This window comes from Mus pahari, chromosome 2 (assembly GCF_900095145.1).
Source record: "Mus pahari chromosome 2, PAHARI_EIJ_v1.1, whole genome shotgun sequence".
NCBI classification, from domain to species: domain Eukaryota; kingdom Metazoa; phylum Chordata; class Mammalia; order Rodentia; family Muridae; genus Mus; species Mus pahari.
This window is the reverse complement of record NC_034591.1, coordinates 136,085,403-136,107,619: the sequence shown is the minus strand read 5'-3', so window position 1 is coordinate 136,107,619 and position 22,217 is coordinate 136,085,403. Positions and strand designations below refer to the sequence as shown.

Below are 22,217 nucleotides of genomic sequence, written 5' to 3'. Positions count from 1 at the left end.
TCTCTCTCTCTCTCTCTCTCTCTCTCTCTCTCTCCCTCCTCCCACAGGTCCCTTTCAAGTGAAAACACTAGACTAGTTAAAGGAGTTAGCCTCGGCCTTATCTGAAGGCTCACAGGGATATACTCTGTTCTCTTCCCTTTCTTAGCCCAAAACTGTCCTATGGAATGGCTTAATCATTCTGCAGCACTCCCACTCCCAGAAGGGCTTCTGTGGGAAGGGTCTTTCTAGGCAGATTGGGAAGTACATCTCATTGGTGTCTCCTCCCCCCAAAGGAGACAGATGTTTTTCTTTTAACCTCTTTAGATTTAGGGGCAGGACATGATCAAGAGGAGAATGGGTCTAAGGACATAGAAGATAATTGGGTCAGGGTGTATGGGGTACAATCTATGGAGTTTTATTTTGTTTTGTTTGTTTTTTTGAGACAGTGTTTCTTTTTATAGTCCTGGCTGTCCTGGAATTCACTCTGTAGACCAGGCTAGCCTCAAACTCACAGAGATCTGCCTGTCACTGCTTCCTGAGTGCTGGGACTAAAAGCATGCTCCACCATCTCCGGGACTATGGAGTTTAATTTTTATTTTTATTTTTATTTTTTTTTGAGACAGGGTTTCTCTGTGTAGCCCTGGCTGTCCTGGAACTCACTTTGTAGACCAGGCTGGCCTCGAACTCTGCCTGCCTCTGCCTCCTGAGTGCTGGGATTAAAGGCGTGTGCCACCACACCCAGCTTGGAGTTTAATTTTAAGAAGCATTAATTATTGATCCCCTCATGAGGCTGCTTCCAGTGACAGGCCCACAGCAAGTGGATACAAGCCTATGAATACTGACAGTTGGTCACCATCAAGACTGGAGGAAAGACAGGAGCTGAGGAGATGGCTCAGTGGGTAAAGTGCTTGCCATGAAAGTGTGAGGCCCTAAATTCAAATTCCCAGAAGCCACACACAAAAGCCAGACATGGTAGTGGGTATCTATAATCCCAGCACTCAATAGAGAAGTAAGAGTGAGAAACAGGGCTGGTGAGATGGTCCGGAGTTCAAATCCCAGCAACCACATGGTGGTTCACAACCATCCGTCACAAGATCTGACGCCCTCTTCTGGAGTGTCTGAAGATAGATAGCTACAGTGTACTTACATATAATAAATAAATAAATCTTTAAAAAAAAAAAAAAGAGTGAGAAACAGGGGAGTGGTCCCAGGGCCGCCTGGGCCACACTGCGTAAGACAACAGTCAAGGGCCATCTGTAGTCTCTCACCACAGACTAGCGTCCACACTGGGGGGGGGGGGGCTCTCCTGAGCCCCTCTCACTGTGAAGATGATTCCTGTGCCTGTATCAGTTTCTTTTCTGCTTCTGTGAGAAAGTACCCAGACAAAAGCAATTCAAGGCTACAATCCAACTTGGCAGAAAGTCAATATGGCAGGATGTTTGCCTGCACATATGTCAGTATACCATGTTCGTGCAGTACCCATTAACACAAATATCAGTGTGTCGTGAGCACGTGGTATGCATTTACACAATGAAATATTTGGCTGCTAAGGAAATAAAATTGTGGTATTTCAGATATAAGGAGGAAGTAAGGACAGAAAAAAAAAACATTCTGAGTAAGGTAACTGAGACAAATATTGCATGCCTTCTTATATATGTAGATGTTAGCCTTTAAAATAAGTGTGCGACAATTTGAATAACTACAGTAGCTTGGTACCTACTAAGGGACCAGAGCAGAGAACAGGGTCTCTCAAAGAAGGGGAAATAAAATATAGTGTTCTGGAGAGATAAAGGGAGAACTAGAGCAAGAGGAATAGATGGATCAGTGTAGGGAGTGGTGCTGATGCTGATGTCCTGTTCCCCAATTGGTTCTTGATCTATCAGTAAAGATGCCAGGGGCCAATTGCTGGGCAGAAGGAAAGAGGTGGGACTTCCAGGTCCCTGGAGAGGAGGGGAGAAGACACAAAGAGAGGAAAGGGGTTCTCACCATCCTTTGGAGGGACAAAAGGTCACCAGCCATGTAAGATCTCTGGTGGAGTGGCCAAAGGCTCCCTCCTCCAGGCAGAAAACTAGGGTGTTGACCTGGGGCTAAAGGTAACAGCAACTGAAGCTGAGGGCAGATCTAGGGTGCTGAGCTAAGTGTATTGGGAAGGGCACACTAGTCGAGGAAGGCTTAGATGAGCCCAGAAATTGAGCCAATAAGGCAGGTTGAAATTAAGCAATGCATGTGTGTCCGTGTTCTTCATCTGCAGATCCAATATTCTCTGGTAGTGTGGTCCGATCCACCCAGAGCTTAAGGTGGGGTAGCAAAAGCCATACGCTATAGACTAGGGACTGGGAGGTCAGGGTGGAGGAGAAAACTGGGGGAGAGAATACGAGAATCTACAACTAACACTATATGGGATCCCACTACTGGAGTAGCTTCCTAAAATATATACATGTATAAAAAGAACTTAAATGGAGATACCAAGTAATGGGGGGGACAATGTCCCAGCAAATCTTACGCCACCAAGTAAAACCTCCGGTGCCGAGAACAAGATTCATCTTGTCGAGTTGTTGGCCAAAGGGGTTCCATTAAACCGCCCCCCAACATTACAGGCTATTGCCAATGCTATTAGTTGCTCTTCACAACCGTATGGTAAGGCCTTATTGCTGAAGTCAATGCTTATTTGAATAGCCATCCCTGTCTGTCTGTCCATCTATTCACCTGGACCCGCTGTCCATCCATCCACTCCTTTGTTCACCCTTTGCCTTCACAGCTTCCACCAAACACCTTACTTCCTCAGGTCAGTTCTGACTTGCAGCCTAACTCCCCGTCTACAGGAGCAGCAGCCGCCGTAGCTGCCACCCCAGAAGAACTCCAGCCTGGGTTCATTTTCTTACTGCAGAAACCCTTTGCATCCATCTCAGATCCCTGGTTTCAACTTCTCAGGCCTCTTTGAAGGTCCATGAAGGTCCATGAATTCTTGCTGCCTCTTTCAGCTGTTACAGCCATTCAGTAACATGGATAGATGACAGACAGACAGACAGACAGACAGATTTGTGTGTAATGTAGAACAGAGTTAATATTAGTGATTAAGATCAGAGTAAGAGCAGGCAAGCTGGCTCAGCAGGTAAAGATGCTCACCACACTTGTCTGGTGACCTGAGTTCTACACTTGGAGCCCATTGTAATGGTGGAAACAGGAGACTCAACTCCACAAGGTTGTCCTCTGACTTCCATAAGTGGGCCCATACTCCCCCCCCCCACCGTATGCACACAAATGGTGATAATATTTTAATTTAGAACAAGCCAGGCAGTGGTGGCACATGCCTTTAATCCCAGCACTTGGGAGGGAGAGGCAGGCAGATTTCTGAGTTCGAGGCCAGCCTGGTCTACAGAGTGAGTTCCAGGACAGCCAGGGCTACACAGAGAAACCCTGTCATCGAAAAACCAAAAAGATATATATGAGTGAGAGTGTCATGTACTTCACAGCTTGAGTCCCAGAACCCTGGTGGCTAGGGCTGGTGAGGAAATGAGAAAGGACAGACACACAGCCAGATGCACGGTGAAGCTGGGATCAGACAGGGTGTAGTCTGATGGAGGGGCACCGTCTACCTCCACCCCAGAACTGCAGCTGGCATTTGCTACTTTGTGGGGTGCTTTTTGAGTCTACTCTTCACCCCTTTTCCACCCTTTCAGCCCCCCTAACCCAAGATGGGAGAGAAAAAAGGATAGAGAGGAAAAGGGGTGATGTTATCCTCAGACTACTTCCTGCTGATTAGGGGCGCCGAGTTCCTTGGGGGGAGTTTGGTCTTCACCGTCAGGATGTCTGATTTCTTCTTGTTTTCTCTTTGTGCACGACTGCTTAACAAACCTCAGCCAACAGCAACCAACCACCAATCAACAACTCACCCCAACAACCAGCCAACCAACCACCCACCCACAATGCCTCTCAGGGGCCCTAGCACTTATATACCCTCTGGAAAAAATCCCCAGAATTTCAAATGTCAACACAATAGCAGAACCTTCCTGCCACTGGCAAAATCCCACCCCTCCTAGAGCATGAGGCAAATCACCGTCAGCTGCTGCGGACATCTGAAGCAGCCCCAGATCCCACACCTGGGGTTAAGATGAAAACATGTCTATGACTTTTTTGAAGAGACCAAAACTCCAAAATTTTCACCATATAGACACTCAGCCATTTACCTGGTCTTGGTAGCAGTTCTCGCTGGGAGCAGGAAGCTGCAGTCACTGCGTTTGTATACTCTGGGACGCCTGGGGAAGGCTTTGCCACCCTCTGGTTCCTTTTTTTGTTTGTTTGTTTTTTTGTTTTGTTTTTCGAGACAGGGTTTCTCTGTATAGCCCTGGCTGTCCTGGAACCCACTTTGTAGACCAGGCTGGCCTCGAACTCAGAAATCTGCCTGCCTCTGCCTCCCGAGTGCTGGGATTAAAGGTGTGCACCACCACTGCCTGACATCCCTCTGGTCTTAAGGATTTGGCAATTTCTAGTGGTGCTGAGACATTCGATTCCTTGACACGTTCGTGCCCATGTCAACAAAACGCATCCACTCGGGACTCCACTCACTCAGGGCTTGCTCTGCTCCATGCAGATCTCATTATGCATTGTAAGTTGGCCTTGAACATGAAACATTCCTGCCTCTCTCTCCTAAGTACTAGGATTATGGTCCACCACACCTGTCAGTCCTGTTGAACCCTTACACATCCATCCCTGGTTTTTTGATTTTTTTTTTGTTGTTGTTCGTTGTTTTGAGACCAGGTTTCTCTATATAGTGCTAACTGTCTTAGAACCCACTACGAAGTCCTGGCTGGCCTTGAACTCACTGAGAGATCCACCTGCCTCTGCCTACCGAGTGCTGGCAAGAAAGGTGTACAGCACTATACCTGCCCCCACCCCCACCCCGTTTAACTTATGAAGTGCAACATCACAAGAGTTCGTCACCTGCCTCAACCACCTGCAGTCACAAGTTCATGCAGAAGCTATGGCAGGAGAGGAGATAATCTAAGGAGACCCTTGTGTCCTTACTAGCGATCGGAGTAGCCCTTCTATCAGCTATGATGTTAGTGTACTTAACCACCCTGATGAATGAGAACACCCAAAGGAAAGATACAGAAAGTTTCTGCCTCTTCCTAGAATAGACCTAGGGACTAAGAACTCAGTTAGGTGCAGAATGGGTTGGGAGCTTACATTTCAAAAAGCCCCTCTTCTCTTCCAAAAGCGGGGTTTTGTTGTTTTTTGTTAAAGTTTTATTTAGTCAGATGTGGTGGTACATGTCTTCAATCCCAGCACTCTGGAGGCAGAGGTGGGAGGATATAGGTAGAGGCCAGCCTGATCTACATAATGAGTTCCAGGACAGCCAGGGCTATGCAGTGAGACTATGTCTCAAAACAAACAAACAAACAAACAAACCACTCCAAGATTTTATTTTATTTTTAATGTGAGACGTGTTGGTTTGTACACATCAGTGCAGTACTCATAGGAGCCAAAAGAGGGCGTTGGGTCCCTGGGAGCCAGAATTATAGGCCACACCCATGAGGATGCTGGAAGGGTTCTTCACCACTGAGCCATCTCTTCAGCTCCTCAAATGGGGAATCCTTAGACCCCATTTACTTCCCTGGCCTAAACTGAAGTGAAAACCTTAAACCAGGTAAAGTGTTCCCTGACTGTAATCCCAAAGCTGGGGGGTGAGGGTGGGGTTGGGTGGAGACAGGAGGATGGATCATAAATTCAATTTTTTTAAAAAAAGATTTATTTATTTATTATATGTAAGTACACTGTAGCTGACTTCAGACACTCTGGAAGAGGGCGTTAGATCTTGTTACGGATGGTTGTAAGCCACCATGTGGTTGCTGGGATTTGAACTCAGGACCTTCGGAAGAGCAGTCAGTGCTCTTAACCGCTGAGCCATCTCACCAGCCCCAAATTCAAGGTTTTATGAGGCTGTGTATTGAGTTCAGGCCAGAGTAGAATAAATGATACCTTGTCTCAAAAAATAAAAAAAATAAATATATATATTTTTAAAAGCTACATGACATAACCCCCGTTCTTGTGAGGAGGAGGCAGGCAGACTCAGTGAGTCTGAAGCTAACCTGGTCTACAATGAGTTCCAGGCTGGCCAGGGTTACACAGTAAGGCCCTGTTTCAAAAACAAACACACAAACAAGCAAAAACAAAAAACAAAACCAAAAACAAACGAACACTACAAAACGCCCTGTGTCTGAAACAGAGGACAGAGACAATGAAGGGCAAACATCAAGAAAGTCAGGACAAACGGCTGTGACGTTCCCAGCACACCAGTGTGTACTCTCAGGCCCCTTCAGCATCTCGGGGACTCATTTCAGAGGCCAGGCTGGCCGGCATCCTGCCTCTGCTCCGCTCCCCTCCCCCAGCTTCTCCATCCCTGTCAACCCCACTGTTCCCCTGTGTACTGGCCTTCCATTTGCTCCTTCCTCTTGGTCACCACTTTCCCTTGCTTTCTCCCCCTCCCCCAGGCCCAAGTGTAGTCTGAGGGCCATGCTCAGCCTTCTGCTCTCTCTCCTCTGGGCTCTTCCAGATGTCTCTGGCTATAGCTGCCCTCATACCTACAATAAAGGCCTTCCCTTAAACAAGCCTTGGGGCTGTCACGTCATCAATTTATTCGGGGCTCAGGTCACTTCTGTTCCAGGAAAGAAATCTGTTCACCTGTGTCAGTTAACTACTTTTTGTTCTAGTCTTTGGTCTGAGGGTTATATGAGAGGAAATTATAGCACCCCCGCCCCCAGCTTTTATCCAAATTCTGAATAAGATTACTTTTCTTTGCTGATTTGTTTGAACTTTCTTTGGAATGGAGAAACACTGAGGTGGTGGATTTATTGGCTCACGTGCCCAGTAACATGGTTTAGATTCCAAATGAACTATGTCTTAGTGTTACGATTGCTGGGATGAAACGCCATAACCAAAAGGAAGTTGGGGAGGAAAGGGCTTACTTGGTTTACATTTCCATCATAGTCCATCATTGGAGGAAGTCAAACAGTAGGAACCCAGAGGCAGGAGCTGATGCAGAGGTCATGGAGGGGTGCTGCTTACTGGCTTGCTCCCATGGCTTGATCAGCCTGTTTCTTAAAGAATCCAGGACCACCAGCCCAGGGATGACAACATTGGACTAGACCCTCCCCCATCAATCACTAAGAAAATGCCCTATAGCCAGGTGGTGGTGGTGGTATGCACACAAGAGGCAGGCCAATCCCTGAGTTTGAGGCCAGCCTGGTCTATAGAGTGAGTTCCAGGACAGCCAGGAGTACATGAAGAAACCCTGTTTTGAGACACATACACACAGCCCAGAAAAGAAAGAAAAGAAAAGAAAAGAAAAGAAAAGTAAAGAAAAGAAAAGAAAGGAGAAGAGAAGAGAGAAAGAAAATCCTCTACAGCTGGATGGATAAAGAGGCATTTTCTTAATCGAGGTTCCCTCCTCTCAAATGATTTTAGCATGTGTCAAGTTGACATAAAACCATTCAGCACAAATTCCATTTCCCAGGTCCAGCATTGGTTTCTGTGTCCAGCATTGGGCTCTGAATGCGGGACTTCTCACCTCCGAGACCAGTGCTGCACCACTGAGCCACATCCCAGCCCATAAATAGTATTTTTTTACAGGTATTACTTGCTTAAAATAGCAGCTATCCTAAAAATACCCTGCTCTCCTCTGTCCTTCCTCTGTGTGGCAAGGGTGTAAATAAAGCGTTTGGCAGCTGAACGGTTCTGGGGCGTCGGGAATAGGGTGAAAGGGCAATGAGGTTGCTTTTGCCTTCAGAAACACTGGCCCACAGAGGCCAGGCTAGCCCAGCGCTGGCCTGCTTTCCATCTTGCCCAATCACTTCCTCCTCCAGCTGGAGCAGCGGCCTCAGCCAGTCTTCCAAATGACCTATGCACGTCATTGTCTGGAGACCTCTTTAGGGAGCGTCCAGTCCCTGTCCTTGTTCAGTTGACTTCCCTGAGAGTTAAGCAGGAAAGAGGTCCTGGGAGCATTTCCAGCTCTCAGAACTGGAGCTGTCAGAGGGGAGAAAGATCCTCCTGGCTCGCTAACCTCTTTGTGTTTTGATGGCTCCCGCGGGGGCACAGTGGGTATCAGAAGGCTTGCTGGGTTTTATTGCTGTTTTTCTTCTGGGTTGAGGTGCTCTTCTGGGGTTCTCCCAAACTGGTTTCTACATAAAGGGGAGGGGGACAGTTGGAGGAGGGCACGACCACTCTCTGGCTCACGTTGCCCTTTCTGCCCTAAGGCAAGGCCACACACACCTCCCTTGCTCGTGAAGCCAAAATACCTCCGTTCTGATAGGAGCGGCTATTTTTCTCCAGGGACAGCTGACCCTTACTCTGACCTCTGGCTCTCCTTTGGCCATGTCCAACCCCGGAAGCGTCCTCGATTTCCTGTTCCCTCCCTCACCAAGGAGGAAAGGCCCTTGAAGCCCAGGCCCTCTGCATAAGAGTCTTCCCTTTGTCCAGGGTCCCCTGCAGAGTTCAGCCCCAGAAACCTCCCGCCGCCCAGCCCCCTCCCACCGAGCCCGGCTTGCAGGCAGCTGTGGCCCTCTACGGAAATGGCCCGAGACGGCAGCATGTGGACAGCAAATGGCGACGAGTGAGATCTGAGCACCGCAGGAGGGACCCTGGCTGAGGCAAGCTGCTCGGGTCACCTGTAGCTGGCGGGCTGCGGGCTGCTGCTGCCCCCGTGTGGTCGAGAGCAGGACCACAGGACTGCTGCCAATAAGAGAAACCGTCAAAGTACCCTTATTTTTATATGATAATAGAATTCTATACCCGAGACCTTAAAGACTCCACCAGAACTCTCTGAGAACTGACGATGATAAACACTCTTAACAAAATAGCAGGGCATAAAATTAATGTCTACATGTCTTTAGGCTTCCTGTATATCAATATCAAACACAGCAAGGAAGAAACCAGGAAAATCAATCCCTCTTGCTCTTGTAAACTAAGCCTGAAGATCTGAATTCGTTCCTCTAAACCAAGATAGTGGACGACCAGGACCAATTCAGGCAAGCTGTCCTCTGACCTATACAGATATACTGCCCATGCCTCCCCAATAAATGACGGATAGATAGATACATAGATAGATGGGTGGATGGATAGATAGATAGATAGATAGATGCAAAACTTTAAAACAGGGAAGGGGTGGAGAAATGGCTCAGCAGTTAAGATCACTGGCTGCTCTTCCAGAGATTCTGAATTTAATTCCCAGCAACTACACGGTGGCTCACAACCATCTGTAATGGGATCCGACGCCCTCTTCTGGTGTGTCTGAAGACAGCTACAGTGTACTCATATACATAAAATAAATACATAAATCTTTAAAAAAAAATTTGAAATTGTCTAAAACCTTTTTTTTTTTTTTTTTTGGTTTTTCGAGACAGGGTTTCTCTGTATACCCCTGGCTGTCCTGGAACTCACTTTGTAGACCAGGCTGGCCTTGAACTCGGAAATTCGTCTGCCTCTGCCTCCCGAGTGCTGGGATTAAAGGTGTGCACCACCACGCCCGGCGCTGTCTAAAACTTTAATACACCTTGGAGTAAACCTAAGGAACTGAATGTCTTCTATGATGGGAACTTTAAAACAGGAGAAATTGAGGGCGCTTGAGAGATGGCTCAAAGGTTAAAAGTACTGGCTCTTCTTCCTGAGGTCCTGAGTTCAATTCCCAGCACCTACATGGCAGCTCACAGCTGTCTATAACTCCAGTTCCTGGACTTCTGACACCCTCGAACAGACATGCATGCATGCAAAACCCCAATGTATGTAAAATAAAAATTAAAGGGAGAGGGAGAGAGCGAGAGACAGATAGACAGAGAGAAAGACAGAGAGAGAGAGAGAGAGAGAGAGAGAGAGAGAGAGAGAGAGAGAGAGAGAGAGAAGTTGAAGAAGACAGAGGATGGAAAGACCTGCTGTACCTCTGGATTGGAAGAATTGGTAGTGAGAGAATCTTCTAAAAACCACCTACGGATTCGGTACACCCCCAGTCAGCATACCAGCACAATTCCTGAGAGAAAACCTCCGTGCTTACTTAGGACTACAAACCCCAGCTGGGAGAAGGAAGTCTGAGCAGAGCAGTGGTGCTGGGGGGATGTGGAGCAATGCTTGGAGCCGCCATTCTGATTCTGTGTTACGCAAGAGAGACACGGCAGTAAAACAGCGTGGCAGGGGCGCGGATCAACGGAACAGAACGGAGAACCCAACAGGAACCTATATAGTCACGGCTGCCTATTGATGAAAATGCGAAAGCTAGTTCTTGTGGATTTGATACTTCTGCAACAAATGATGCTTCTAGACTGGAGGTCCCTACGCAGAGGAATGAAACTAGACACTCATCATGATGCACCTTGTTTAAAAAAAAAAATCAACTCCAAATGGATCAAAGGACATCCCCTGGCGAGATGATCCACCAGGTTCAGTGCTCGCCACTAAGCCTGAGGCTGTGAGCTGGGTCCTCAGGGCTCGGGTGGTAGAAGGAAAGAACAGACCCTACAAGTAGTTCTGTGGCCTCCAAACATGCACAATGGCATATTCTGTCTCTGTCTGTCTGTCTGTCTGTCTGTCTCTCTGTCTGTCTGTCTGTCTTTTTCTTTCTCTGTTTGTCTCTCTCAACCTGAAACTGTGAGAACACACAGAGAGAAGCAGGAAGTACCATCTCCCAATATGGATGTAGGAAGCAATTCTTGAATAAACTACCAGTCAGGAAATAAGGGAGATTATTGAGACACGGGGCCTCATGAAATTAGAAGTATCCATACAGCAAAAGAAGTGGTTAAGGGAGGAGACCGACGACAGGATGGGAGGAAATCGTGGCCATCTGCAAATCTGGTGTAAGGTTAATCTCTAGAGAGTGGGGACTGCCGAGATGGTCAGTGGTGGGGAGCACTGGCTGCTTTTGCTGAGGATCTGGAGTTGGTTCCCAGTACCCACATGGCGGCTCCCAACTGACTGTAACCCCAATTCCATGGTTCTGAATGCCCTCTTCTGACCTCTTCAGGCACCAGGCATGTCGTTGGTGCAGATAAATGTATGTTGGCAAAACATTCATACCCATGAAAATAAATAAATATAGTTAAGAAAAGAAGGATCTAAGATATGCAAAGACCTTAAAAAGACTTTTGTTCGTTTGTTTTTGAGTCAGGGATTCTCTGTTCAGTTCCTGGCTGTCCTGGAACTCACTCTGTAGACCAGGCTGGCCTGGAACTCACTCTGTAGACCAGNCTGGCCTGGAACTCAGAAATCTGCCTGCCTCTGCCTCCAGAGTGCTGGGATTTGAAGGCATGGGTTACCATTGCCAGGCTCTCAAAACAAAACCAAAACCAAAAACCAAAAACCAAAAAAAAACCTGACAAGAAAAGAAACCAATCTAGTGAAAGATAGGCTGAAGGGGTTCAACAGAGAGGTCTCAAAAGAGCAAATACAAAGTGTCAATAAATATTATTTTAAAATATTCAACATCTTTGACTTTCAAGGATTGACAAAGGAAAATAAAGCCAATAGAAACTACTGTGAGAGTTCATCTCATCCTTGCCAGAATGGCTGTCAGCAACAGACAGACAGACAGCAAATGGAGGAGAGCCTGTCAAAGAAGAGGAACAATTATATTTACAGTGTCACGCTTAATTCCTTCCTAACAGAATGCCCCTGTAACAAATGTTGCAGGACACATAGAAACAAGAGAACAGGGCTGTGAGAAGTCAGAACGCCATGGGTTTGATATGTACAACCAGTTTCTACTGTTTTCATTTAACAGTCGAAAGGGGATGGGACGCCAGTGAGAGCCATCTTATAGTATAGCCATCTGCTTCCCATTGGCAGAGTGCTTGTGGTCGGCAGTATTTTTTTCCTTAATCCTGGCTAACTATATTACAAGGGGGCCTTGAAGACTCATTTAATCAGGGATGTGGGCTCGTAATGCAGGGTCTTAGGTACAAGTCCCAGTTATTACTTTTCAAACTTTAGGTTTTCCTTAATGTTTCATACAGAGTTAGTTCTAGATCCTACGCCAAGAAGCGTTTCTTAGTTACTTCAGATTAGCTTTACCCACATGCATTAGCTTTCAATAATCCTGTTCCGGCTCTGTCCCTTTTCTAAGTTTAGGGTAGTTCTGTATAGTTGTCTAGTCTTAAATCCGTTTTTGTAATATATCATTTTATTTTAAAAGTTGCCCATCCATTCCCCCCTTCTGGAAACTGGAAATAGTATATTCTCTCTCTCTCTCTTTCTGACAACCCTGGCAGCCATTTCTGGCCAGGCAACAGTGAATCCTTTTTAAAGTCATGTCTTTCCTCATTTGTAGTAATTCATTTTGATCTAAGGTTCCTAATCTAGAATCTATAGTTATAGCATGGTCTCTTTCAACTCTTGATTTTGATGAAGTCACTGTGAATGCTGCCCACTGTGGAGATGACTTTTGGGGGGAGGGGCATGGGGTTGAAACAGTGCTGGCTGTCCTGGAATTCACTATGCAGACCATGCTGGCCTTGAACTCAGAGATCCATCTGCATGCACCACCAAACCCAGCTGATTGGGTTTTTACTAACAGGGTAAAAAGAGTCGGCCTGGGAGTTCCAATAACGACTCAACAGGTAAGGGTCCTTGCTGCCAAGTTAGAAAAAAGGAGACAGCTAATGCATGCAAGTTCTCTGATGTCCTCACACCCAAACACAATCCCAGCTTCCCACTCCTACAGACACAATAAAGTTAAGCATGATTAAAACAACAACAACAGGGGTCTGGAGAGATGGCTCAGTGGTTAAGAGCATTGACTGTGCTCCCAGAGGTCCTGAGTTCTATTCCCAACAACCACATGGTGGTTCACAACCATCTGTAATCAATCAATCAATCAATCTTTAAAAACAAAACAAAACAACAACAACAACAAAACACTACTAAGTTGGTGGCGCACACCTTTAATCCCAGCCCTTGGGAGGCAGAAACAGGTGAATATCTTGAGTTTGAGGCCAGTTGGGTCTACAGAGTGAGTTCCAGGACAGACAAGACTATACAGAAAAACCCTTTCTTGAAAAACAAAAACAAAAAAGCAAAGCTACCAACATGTTAAAAGAGGGGCTAGAGAGATGGCTCAGTGGTTAAGAGCACTGACTGCTCTTCCAGAGGTCCTGAGTTCAATTCCCAGCAACCACATGGTGGCTCACAACCATATAGGGGGGAACTGATGCCCTCTTCAGGCAGGCGGATGTATATGCAGCAGAGCAGCAGAGCACTTGTACACTAAATTAGAAAAACAAAACAAAACAAAACAAAAAAAACCAAAAAGAGCATTGACTGCTCTTCTGAAGGTCCTGAGTTCAAATCCCAGCAGCCACATGGTTCTACAGCTACAATTCCTGGACTGGAATGTCGTGCCGTACTCTTCACATAAGGAAACGAGACTCGTGATCATGTAGTCCCAGAACAGAGTTCTCCATGCTAATGAGGTACCTAGAGGCCTGGAGGCCTTAGCTTAACCAATAAGCTTTACTTCCCAGACATTCTCCAGAACGTATTTAATCTACAGAAGGTGTTTGATCTCAGGTCCACCCCGAGAAGTGGGTACGGTATAGGGTATAGGTATGCATCCATTTCCTGCCATGAACAGTCAATAAACAGTTTAGAATCAGGAACTGTCTCTTTCATCAAGATCCACTACTGGGAGCCATAGAGAAGACACTCACCTACAGAGCCGCAGCTTAATTCTCCTGTAAAAGGCTTCTTTGTGCTTCCCGCCTGCCTCTGCCAAACTAAAGACAATCACTGCTGGGACAGACCGAAACTCCCCTTCCCCATGTCCCAGGCTAGACACTGTCCCTCGCCCAGACAGTGCCCTCTCTCGCCAGGTCTGTTCTTGGCTCTTCTCCCAGCACCTGGCTGTCCAAGAATCTGAGGACCCCACAGCCCTGACCTCTTTGTAGATCCAGGGAGCCCCAACCCCAGAAAAGGGCACTGGATCATCTGGAACTGGAGTTGCAGGCAGTTGCAAACTACTGCTGGTACTAGAACTCAGGTCTTCCGGAAGAGTAGACAGGGTTTCTCAGTGTAGCCCTGGCTGTCCTGGAACTCACTTTTTAAACCAGGCTGGCCTCGAACTCACAGAGATCCACCTGCCTCTGCCTCCTGAGTGCTGGGGTTAAGGTGTAAACAACTGCCACTCATCTAGCCAAAAGACTTTTTTTTAAAAGATTTGTTTTTATTATTTTATATGTACAAGTGTTTTTGCTTTCATGTATGTCTGTGCACCACACGTGCTGATGTTTGAGGTGGTGGTGAGCCTCCATGTGGGTGCTGGGAATGGAACCTGGGTCCTTTGAAACAACAGGTGTTCTTAACCCCTGAGCCAACTCTCTAGCCCCCTACCCCCAAGGTTTTTAATTTAAAAAAAGGTGTGTGTGTGTGTGTGTGTGTGTGTGCGTGTGTGTTATGGCACATGTGTGGAGGCCAGAGGACAACTTGCAGGAGTCAGTTCCTTCCTTCTACCACGTTAGTCCCAGGGATGAAACTCAGGTCATCAGAGAGCCAAAAATCTCACATGTCAACCCTATCACTGACGTTTTGGATACAAAAGGTATTTGTTTCACCCTGAGGAAGAGGAGAAAGAAGAGGGGGAGGAGGAAGAGGAAGAAGAAGAGGAGGAAAAGGAAGAGGAAGAGGAAAAAGAGGTAGTGAATGGTTCCTTTTATTTCTGGAGGAACAAAGAAAGAGAATTCAGTGACACAGACTGGACCAGGGACTCTGTGATGTCCAGTGATGCCACGCATCTTTATAACGTGCATAGTATGTCTTAAATATCTAACAGGCATAAATACAGCTAAAACATGGTAAGAGTCTGCAGACATTTCCTTACCTACAAATTTCATCAAACTATTACCAAACTGTCCATCAAAGTTTGAAGCCTTGTTCTGACAGGCACTTAGAAACTGTGTTTGCTTTATTTATTTTTTCTTTTAATTTTATGTTCACTGGTGTTTTGACTGCATTAATGTGTGTGTCAGGTGTCAGAAGCCCTGGAACTGGAGTTACAGACAGGTGTGAGCTGACATGTGGGTCCTGGGAATGAAGCCAGGTCCTCTGAAAGAGCAGCCCCTACACGGTCTTTGTTTAAAAAGATCTTTTTTCTTAGAGCTTATAAGACAATCAAATGCAGCAAGGGATGTAGTTTTAACTGAATCTTGACACAAGCTACAAGAACTTGGGGATGCTGGCCATAGTGGGTGATCCCCACACTTGACAGGCAGAGGCAGGTGGATCTCTGTGAATTCCACGCTAACCTTCATTACCTAGTGAGTTCCAGACTGACAATCACATGTTGAAAACTTGTTTTGTTTTAAAAGAAAAACAAAGGCCAGGCAGTGGTGGTGACATATGCTTTTAATCCTAGCACAGAGCTAGTTTCAGGACAGCTAGGGCTGTACAGAGAAACCTTGCCTAGGTACAAAGAAAAGAAAAAGAAAAGAATAACAATTACACATGAAACTTGATTTTTAAAAGAAATTATAAGGGTTGAATAGGGGGCTCACTGGTTAAGGCTAAGAGCATTTGTTGCTTTTGCAGAGGAACCAGGTATGATTCCCATCGTCTACATGATGACTTTAAACTATCCAAATCCCAGCTTAGGGAAACACACACACACACACACACACACACACACACACACACACATTCATGCAGGTAAAACCTTCATATACACAAAGTAAAATAAATCTAAAAAAAAAGAAATTAGGGGGGCTGGCCAGATGGCTCAGTAGGTAAGAGCACTGACTGCTCTTCTGAAGGTCCTGAGTTCAAGTCCTAGCAACCACATAGTGGCTCACAACCACCCCTAATGAAATCTGACTCCCTCTTCTGGTGTGCCGGGAGTGAGCAGAGGTCCTAAAATTCAATTCTCAACAACTACAAGAAAGCTCACGCCCATCAGTACAGCTACAGTGTCCATATATACATAAAATAAAATAAAATCTTTTAAAAAAGAAATTAGGGTGTTAGGATTTATCTGTAAGTCATAAGATACTTTTGCAAGCTTTTGGTCTCGTTAAGTAGTTTTAAAGTGATCATTTTTTAGGATTTAAAGGATCATTAGTATTTTGGTCATTGATTTGGGGGGGGGCAGTGAGATAGGGTTTCTCTGTGTAGCCCTGACTCTTCTGGAACTTCCTCTGTAGACCAGATTGACCTCCAACTCAGAGATCCACCTGCCTCTGCTGGAATTAAAGGCAAGTGCCACCACTGCCCCAAGGTCCCTGGTTTGTTTGTTTTATAAACTTTCTTATGAAAAGCATTGGGGAGGGCTGGAGAGATGGCTCAGAGGTTAAGAGCACAGACTGTTCTTCTGAAGGTCCTAAGTTCAAATTCTAGCAACCACATGCTGACTCACAACCATCTATGATGAGATCTGACTCCCTCTTCGGGAATGTATGAAGACAGTGACAGTGTACTTACATATAATGAATAAATAAATCTTAAAGAAGAAAATAAAAGCATTGGGGAAAAAAAGTCACAGACTCAGACTACACAATTCAGTGAACTTCCATAGTAGCCTTTCAGGATGGAAGCTGTGGTGTTTTACACTATCTCTCAGATATGTTTTTATGCATGCATCCTGTTGCTTTCAGAGGGACCCTCCCTATCACCAGTTGCATCCAGGCTTAGGGCAGGATGGATTGAAGACTGAGCTCTGAAGACTCCTGTCTGGTGAAGGGTAAAATGTGTTTTCACAGGGGAGACTGTCACTAGAACAAGTGTGCATACATTCAAAACCTCCTAGCTGCTAAATCGGTTTCTTTATATCATCATCATCATCATCATCTAGATAATGTCTTGGGGCGATCCTTCTGCCAGCCTCTGAGGCGCTAGGATAATAGGTATGAGCCACCACCTCACCTTTTCCTAAATTAGTTTCTTATTTGAATAGCGGGAAGAAGTTAAAACAAAACAAAACAAAAAATGAAACCTGGACATTGGTGTCTCCTGGCTGGGTTTATGTGCTGTGTGCTATGGTGGGTTTGACTAATGGCAATACATCTTCCAATTTCTCATCAGCAGTGGTTACTCTGATTTATGATCTTAGTCCTCAATCTGACAAGCAATGGACACAACCAGTGGTTACTCTGATTTATGATCTTAGTCCTCAATCTGACAAGCAATGGACACAACCAAAGTGAGTTAGCGCGGAGTCCCTGTGCATTCCTGACCCTCTCCACCCCACCCTCTTTCTCCTCTAGGTGCACTACTTTTTTTGCATGATTATATCCAGGGACAGGTCAAAGACTAAGGAAGGGAGCATCTCACACACTTCAAGCAATGCGAAGAGAGATTTCTTTCTGCAGCAGGCTCCTACCTCAGGTCGACCAGACTGACTTCCACTGTCCTCGCTCACTGACCTAAGTAAGCGTCTTCTCTCAGTGCTTAGCTGTACACATTACATGTTTGTTGAATCCATTATCTGACTTCTCAGGACAGAGTTTTTTTTTTTTTTTTTTTTTTTTTAACCTTGTTTCGTACACCGACCCCAGCCTCCCTACCAAGTGTGAATCAAGGAGATCATTCCTTCCCGGATTTGGGGTCAGAGCACGCAGGAAGTACGACTGTCACGCCTGTTTACTGAGTAAAAGATTTTTTAAAGAGTAAGACGCAGCACGCCATTCAACATTCTTTGGATGAGGCTCAGAGGATGTGGGCCTCAAAACAAAGGTCTTCTTCCTCAACCTCGAGTTCAGGGTTGGCTGCCTTGTTCCACACGGTCACCCCAGCTCCGAAAAGTCACGGAGCAAGGTTTCGGGAGTCAAGAGGAACACGCTCCCGGAAGTCAACAGGTGCACCGATTGGTCAGGTGTCTGTCCTCCCAGCACGGCGGTCACGCACCTCGACTCGCTGACCCCAGGTCTCCTCTAGGGGAAACGAGGGACCCAGAGCCTCGACATTCAGCGCCAGGAACGCGCTCTCCGCTCCGCACTCGCAACCCGAGCCCGAGGTCCCCGGTCGGACTACAACCCCCGAGAGGCCCCGCGCGGGCGGCCGCTGATTGGTTGCACGGCTGTGCGTGGGGAGGGGGCACTGGGCTCGAGAGTGGGAGAGACACGCAGTCTGCGCGTGCGCGCGACGGGCGCGATGGCTGCGCTCGCCGGGCTAGGGGTTCTCGGCGCCGGGCGCCATCTGTGGAAACTGCCTGTGCGCCTGTCTGCGGGGCTCCAGGGCTGCGGACCCCGGAGGGGCTACATCGCGGGCAGCGCTGAGGTGAGGACGCATGGGGTCTGCACTCGCAGGGCCTGCGGGCGGGAGGGCCGTACGGGCCACTGAGCATCCTGGCCTGGGGCCGCCCTCTCGGAGACCGTGGAGCCGCGGAACCCTTCGTCCTTCCCGAAGCGGTGTCCGGGTGCGCACCTTCCGCCCGCTGGAAGAGTCCTTGTCCGGGGAAAACGATCGGAACCAACCCCAGGTCAGCCTCGGGTGGGTTCGCAGCTCCTTCCCGCGCGTCAGGAATGAGCCTCAGCAGTTAATTCGTTTCCACTTCTATTCGAAGTAAGGGTTCGCGGATTCTTATTTCTAAAAAGCTAACTGTTTGAATATGGTCAGTAAACTGTACGGCTCAGGTGTGCAGCCGTCAAGGCAGAGGAGCTGTTATCATCATCATCATCATGTGTTTGTGTGTGTGTGTGTGTGTGTGTGTGTGTGTGTGAGAGAGAGAGAGAGAGAGAGAGAGAGAGAGAGAGAGAGAGAGAGAGAGAGAGAGAGAGAGAGAGAGAGAGAGAGAGAGAGAGAGAGAGAGAGAGAGAAGGTTTATGTAGGCAGGTTAGAGAACAACTTTTGGGTTTCTCACCTTCCAGCGTGTGTTGTGTGGAACTCATGTCTTCAGCCTTGTTCAACAAACTCTTAACAGCTTCGCCTTCTTGCTGCGCTTTGATTTTTTTTTTTTAATGTGAGTTTCCAAAAATTATGAGAGACTATGAATTCCATATTTTTATTTTTCAAACAACCAGTCACTTCGTTTTGGCACACCTGCTTCGCTCTCCCGCTTTGTGGCTGTTAAGACTTTAAATCCTGGAGTTCTTATCATTTCAACCCTAAACTGTGTGGGAAGCTTTAAAAGAGGCGTTTTTAAACTGAACCACAGTGCTATTACCATGCCTAACACATTTCTCTCAACGTGTTTTGAAATTTTAAGTGAATAGATTTGTTGTGTGTTTGTGTGAGAAGCCTCAATACGTTCCCTAACTGACCTGTAGACCAGGCTAGCCAAAAGCCCTTGCTGACCGACCCATCCTCCTGCTTCTGCTCCTAGGCGTTGGATTTCAGGTATGAGCCACAAGGCCCGCTTTCAGGTACCCAGAGCAGTGTTGCTTGGATTCACAGTGGGACAAAAATGAAATTGAGCTGCTAAACATCTCAAGGGAAGTGCTTCCCAGCTGTCCTTGGGGGGAGGGGAGGGGTCACACAAGAGCCATTACTGAACCCCTAGAGGGGCCTAAGCACAATGTCATGGCGAGTGTATAGAGAAGTTCTATCCTCTTATCTCTTTAGACCTGCATGCTGATTCTCTCTGGGAAGAGTAAGATGATAAAATCAGAACAAAACTCTGAAAACAAAACAACAACAACAACAAAAAAACCTAAGGGCTTCTATGGTCACTCTGAAATTTACCCATGTGTCCTAGGAATTTTTTTGAGTTTTTGAGGGAAGGGCTGCAGGGATCCTGAGAGCCCTGGGTATGGATGAGATATACTGATTAGAGGAAATAGACTGATTACAAGGGTAGACGTAAACTAGCCAGAAGCTAAGGCAGGTGATGTGAGTGGTGTGGCCAGATGGAGCCCTCAGCCCCTCCCCGAATCCTCACTTAGCTCCAGAACAGCCCAAGGAGTGATGAAAAGGGCTGCTAGCTCAGTCTGAATGGGAATTCTGGACCCAGCGCTTGTAAAAGCAGTAGAGAAGCCTTTGACTCATTACTCTCTCAGAAGTTGGTTTTTTTTTGAGAGGGGAAGGAGTTGAGAAAAGAACCCAGGCATCAGACGAGTTAGGTAAATAATTGGTCACGTTCTTTGTAGTTGATTTTTTGGTGGGAAGGGATACGGTTTTGCTGGATAACAGGACATTTGGAGATAGATACCTCCTCAAAGTTTGGTAGAATGAAGAAAGATACATTTGTTCTGCGTTTGGCCCGGAGCCCAGTGTACTCTCCTGAGCTGAGGTGCAGTGGGATCAGCCTTGGAGGCGTTTGACTCTGTATTTCCCGCATGCGTGAGAGACTTGCTAAGTGTCTCTGGCTGCTATTTTCTGGTGGTTAGAACTGACAGGAATTTTTTTTTGGGGGGGGGGGGTTCGAGACAAGGTTTCTTTGTGTAGCCCTGGTTGTCCTAGAACTCACTTTGTAGACCAGGCTGGCCTCGAACTCAGAAATCCGCCTGCCTCTGCCTCCCAAGTGCTGGGACTAAGGGTGTGCGCCACCACCATCCAGCTAGAAGTGACAGTCGTAAAAAAAAAAAAAAAAAAAAAAAAAAAAAAAAAAAAAAAAAAGAAGTGACAGTCGTACTGATTTGAGTTGGTATCTCCTTTTTTCCAGTTTTCCTACCCACCTTCAACCTGGCCCATGGGCTAAGTCTGAGAGACTGTATATAAGTGGAGTGGGAAGAGGCCACTCTCTTGGGAGCTCTTACCTGCTTAGTGGAAGGAAAATGGAACCTTTAGTTAGTCTCTTTCTTAGCTTACCCAACACAGGGAGTCATAACTTCATTTCCTTGATCTATGCCCTCCTGGTTTCCCATCTTACCTGGACTGCTGTCTCTCTGAGGTTTCTGACTGGTTCTCATGTGTTCCACCCTTTAGTAGTGCTGTCTTCCAATTTCCCTGCGTACAGAGACTTTCAGAAAAAAATGTTTGCTGGGTGGCGGCAGCACCCGCCTCTTATCCCAGCACTCAGAAGGTAGAGGCAGGGGGATCTCTGTGAGTTTGAGGCCAGCCTGGTCTACAGAACTAGTTCCAGGACAGCCAGGGCTACACAGAGAAACCCTTTTCAACAACAAGCTATCATGTGCAGCTGTATGTCTGCATGTGGATATGTGTGTCTGCATGTGGGTGTGTATGTCTGCACATGGTATGTGTGTCTGCTGTGTTTCCAAGTGTCTCCTCATCTGTAGTCAGGGCTGTTCCTCTCCTTGCCTACTGGTTGGGCTCTTGGCAGAGGTGATGTTTTGATTTGCATTTATTTATTATATGTGTGTGTACATGGCATATTGTATGTGTGAAGGTCAGGCAACTTGAAGGAGTAGGTTCTCAGCGACCTCATGGATTCTGTGGACTTAACTTGTCCGGCTTCTTGGGCAAGTGCACTACCCACTGGGCCACCTGATGGCATGATGTTTTTGAAACACTGTTTCCCTAAGTAACCTAGGCTGGCCTTGAATTCAGAGTCCTCCAAGTCTTCCAAGCGCTGGAACTGCAGGCATGCACCACCATACTTAGTTTAACAGAGTTTTGATAGGTGAATTTAATATTTAATGCTTTCATTGATAGCTCAAAATTCTCTTCCAAGAAAGCCTGTCTATAGTACATGTAATTATCAGACTTACAGTGCTCAGAGCTAGGGATATAGCTCTTGCCTAGCATGTATAAGGTCCAAGGTTCTATCTCCTTATTCTGAGACGTTGAAAACTTGAAATGGATTCCTATTTGTGAAAATGCTGCTGTTGAGCCATTTGTTCTCCAGGCTGGCTGCTCCTTCTGTCCTGTTAACTCAGAAACCAGGGACTGGCCCTGTGTTGGTTCCTGTTTATTAAGACAGGTCTCACTGTGAAGCTCTGGCTGGCCCGACCTCCGGTGCTAGGACTAGAGGCCTGTGGCACCGTGCCCTTTCTTAGCTGTGGTTTGGTTTGCTCACCACAGATAGAGCTCTGTGCATAGACTATATGTTTTCTAAGAATGGCTTGACCTAGTTGGCACCAACAAAAGAGAAATGGCAGACAAGTTAGGCTAGTTCATTTGTTTTGATAATTGGGAAATAGCTTTTATATTAACAGGCAGTTTATAAACTAAGAAATGGAATGTTTAGAAGTTGGGAAATAGAGCCTAGAAGTCATGGTACAGGCCGGGTGTGGTGGCGCACACCTTTAATCCCAACACTTGGGACACAGAGGCAGGCGGATTTCTGAGTTCGAGGCCAGCCTGGTCCACAGAGTAACAGAGTGAGTTCCATGACAGCCAGGACTATACAGAGAAACCCTGTCTCCAAAAAAAAAAAA

At 46.7% G+C, this 22,217-nt stretch overlaps 1 protein-coding gene across 3 annotated transcripts in view; it reads left to right on the top strand.

Annotated features, from left to right (window-relative positions):
• The first annotated feature begins 18,064 nt into the window (after positions 1-18,064).
• The window catches only part of Hdhd5 (haloacid dehalogenase like hydrolase domain containing 5), a 22,188-nt gene continuing 18,035 nt past the window's right edge, over positions 18,065-22,217 (top strand). For 2 of the 3 annotated variants that reach the window (XM_021191166.2, XM_029535571.1), the window contains exon 1: positions 18,067-18,219. In XM_021191166.2, coding sequence (XP_021046825.1) covers positions 18,094-18,219 — 126 coding nt within the window. In that variant the 5' untranslated portion in view covers positions 18,067-18,093. Of the gene's footprint in view, positions 18,220-22,217 lie in introns of all 3 variants that reach the window. The other variant, XM_029535572.1, reaches the window with a different exon arrangement.